The sequence below is a fragment of the Lottia gigantea genome (genome assembly GCF_000327385.1).
Source record: "Lottia gigantea unplaced genomic scaffold LOTGIsca_100, whole genome shotgun sequence".
NCBI classification, from domain to species: Eukaryota; Metazoa; Mollusca; class Gastropoda; family Lottiidae; genus Lottia; species Lottia gigantea.
The window spans coordinates 916,436-919,568 of record NW_008706748.1 but is presented as its reverse complement, the minus strand read 5'-3'; the positions used below and the strand labels follow the sequence as shown (position 1 = coordinate 919,568).

At 29.4% G+C, this 3,133-nt stretch overlaps 1 protein-coding gene across 1 annotated transcript in view; it reads right to left on the bottom strand.

The window, feature by feature from the left end:
- Positions 1-2,685: 2,685 nt before the first annotated feature.
- Positions 2,686-3,133, bottom strand: part of LOTGIDRAFT_170568 (hypothetical protein) — a gene marked incomplete at both ends in the record, with an annotated part of 21,714 nt that continues 21,266 nt past the window's right edge. The window contains one exon of the mRNA XM_009046384.1: positions 2,686-3,074. Coding sequence (XP_009044632.1) covers positions 2,686-3,074 — 389 coding nt within the window. The remainder of the gene's footprint in view (positions 3,075-3,133) is intronic.

The window sequence follows — 3,133 nt, the reverse complement described above, 5'->3', positions numbered from 1 at the left end:
CTACAGAAGTATTACAAATATACGAAAATCGAGTCATCCTTTAAAAAACTAGGAATNTTACACACTATTTCTATATATGTCTTTTCTATATATCACAGAGTATCAGAAAATGACGAGTCGTAATTTTAACATTCAAACGCGGATAATTCTGGACACATGGATTTAAACGCTCAAATTTCGACGGTGAACTGTAATTGTAAACACTATCACTGATTGGCTTACCCAAAAAGTTCCCATTTCTGAGATTAAAGTATGATTTGCCACATAAATGGAGCATTTCTCCCTTTAAAATTCGTCAGCCAAGTCACTATTTTTATGTTGGTACGTTCCTATTTGTAGATGCTGCTGTATATGTTGATCAGCTATGACAGATATGGATCCAGTCTTACTCTTCTAGACATCTGTTACCCCCTTTCATTATGAAATCCTTACTTATTTACTTCTCATATGAAAAGTTCATAAGCTGCTACCGATGTTTCGCCAGTATGTTGTTTGTATTTCAGGTTTTGTTTTGCTGCTCTCTTATTTATTTTCATCTGTTTTTGTTCCTAGGTCTTTGGAGCAGGAATCCAAAGAAAGTTAATTATTGGTATTTGCTTCTTGGTATAGAGAGAACAGTTCTCAAATATTTTCGCAAAAAGCTTTTTCTGTGTCATATTTTCAGTAATTGATGTTTCAGGTTGCTTAATTAACCGAATAAAATATATTTATATTGATATTGATGTACTTTAAAGGGACGATTCATTTTTTGGGGGTTGATTTGAGTCTTGAATATATGTAAATAGTCTTCAGAATACTAGAAATGTACGAAAATATCATGATTCATTCAAAAATATCTCAAACTAGAAATTTCTTTTCCTATTTCTATAGGATGTCTTTTCTTTATATGACAGTGCCTCAAAAAGACGACTAGTCTTTTTAATTTAAAACGCAGAGAATTCTGGACAAACATGGATTTGAAGGCTCAAATGTCGACGGTGATCTATGATCATAATATTTCCTGATCATGACAAATTTTCCCTATTTTATGTTCATGACAAGTTTTTCTTTTTTCCTGTTCATGACAAGTTTGTCATATTTCCTGTTCAGCAACAGTTTCCCTATTTCTATTTCTTCAAAGATATGAAAAGAAATAGCTTTATTGTATATGATACACCATGAACCTCAAAAAATTCATACCAGGTCAAATTGTACATAACAAATATATAATAAATATAATAAATATTGAATTATATATTTAATATAAATAAAATAACAAAAGAATATCAGACAGACTACTATAACAATTTCACTAAAAAGGAATCAAGTTTTTGAAATAAACCACTTAAATTATAAATATTAGTGTAAATTATGAACTAAAACACAGCTTATACATTTGATTAATACAAATTGAAAAATTAAAGAAAAAAAGGGAATTCCATTAAAAGGATTGTCAAAAATGTGTATTGGGGATACTGATAGTATCAATGTACACTATTTCATCTTTCAATAATACGTCAGTTGTTCCTGTAATTCCACTTAAACTAAGTGTTTAATGACATCATCAAACAACTTAGTTTTAGTGGAATTGCAAGAATCCATTCTATAAAAATGAAATGGCTTAGTTTTAGTTTGTACTCTAAAGACATTGGTCTATGCAAGGAATATATAAAAAATATAAATAAAAACAGCAAAATTTACGTAAATTTTCAAAACTAAAAAAACGAAGTTACAGAGACATCGGGTATTCAGAGTGTTAAATGGACATTCCGCTCTTTTGTAAAAAAAAATTTATAATCAAAAACGTTGTAAATTATACATGAAAATATTTCTAAAGTATGCTATTTAAATCTATCTAGTCTTCTTGATCAAACGGAATTTGTTTTAAAAGGGTTAATTAAAAACGGAAATGAAATGAATTGAGTTTTATTACGTCCTGCACTAATGTGGACTAATGCCATGCAGGGTGCGATGATAGGACAGGACAGGACAGCGGCATCAGCCTGTTTTTTTTTCAATTTCTAACTGTCGAGGGATCTATAATTAAAAACGGCGGGTACTAATTATTATTTAAGCAGCTTGACATTATTAGTTGAAACCTTAAGGTACGCAGGAGAGATATTTCTCTACAATTAGGGGTTTATTTTACTCAAATCCGTAAGTAGTGTTCTGATAACTTCCAAACAGCATAACGAACTTTAGAAGTTTACGTAATCTTAAGTAAAGCTTTTAAATAGTTTCTGGATTTTTTCTAGTTGAAACATTAGGATACTTTAAAGATGGGCTCCATTATTTCGATTATGAAATGAAAATGCTATGAATAGAAAGTAGAGCTGTTCTAACGCTTGGAAAAATACCAGTTTGTCTCACATGACCTTAATTAATTCAAAATTAACTACATTAATAGAGAATTACCAGTAGAATTCCAATGAGTGACCGATCAAAAAAGGTTAAAAAGTACTTTTGCTTTATCCAAACTGTACATATATGGACATTTATGATTGGTTAAAACTCTTAATTTTATGCAATAAGAACATAATGATATGATTAAGAAAACATAATAATTCATAAGAAACACCAATTAATCAAATAGTTTGTTTAAAGGATACATTTCTCTATATTTTGGTGTACAGTTTTCACAAATTTGAGTAAACAAAATGTTCCACATATAAAAAGCGGAATGTCCATTTCAAGAGATTTTTTTATCTATTCATTACAAAAAATATTCAAAACTATGCACAAAAAAGTAGGCGATTCATTCCTTGGAGTTGTGGATTGTGTTTGAACATCAGACTCATCGGGATGCCAAGCTTTAACATTACTGTCAGCTCGACATATAAATTCTCTGTCACCAGTATTGTATATCGTACCATTACCATAGCATCTATTATGCATAATACAATGGTCAGGCTGAAATAAACCATTACTATAACATATAGCATCTATAATACAATAGTTGGACTGAAATAAACCATTACTATAACATATAGTTTCTATAATACAATAGTTAGACTGAAATAAACCATTACTATAACATATAGCATCTATAATACAATAGTTAGACTGATATAAACCATTACTATAACATATAGCATCTATAATACAATAGTTAGACTCAAACAAACCATTACTATAACATATAGTTTCTATAATA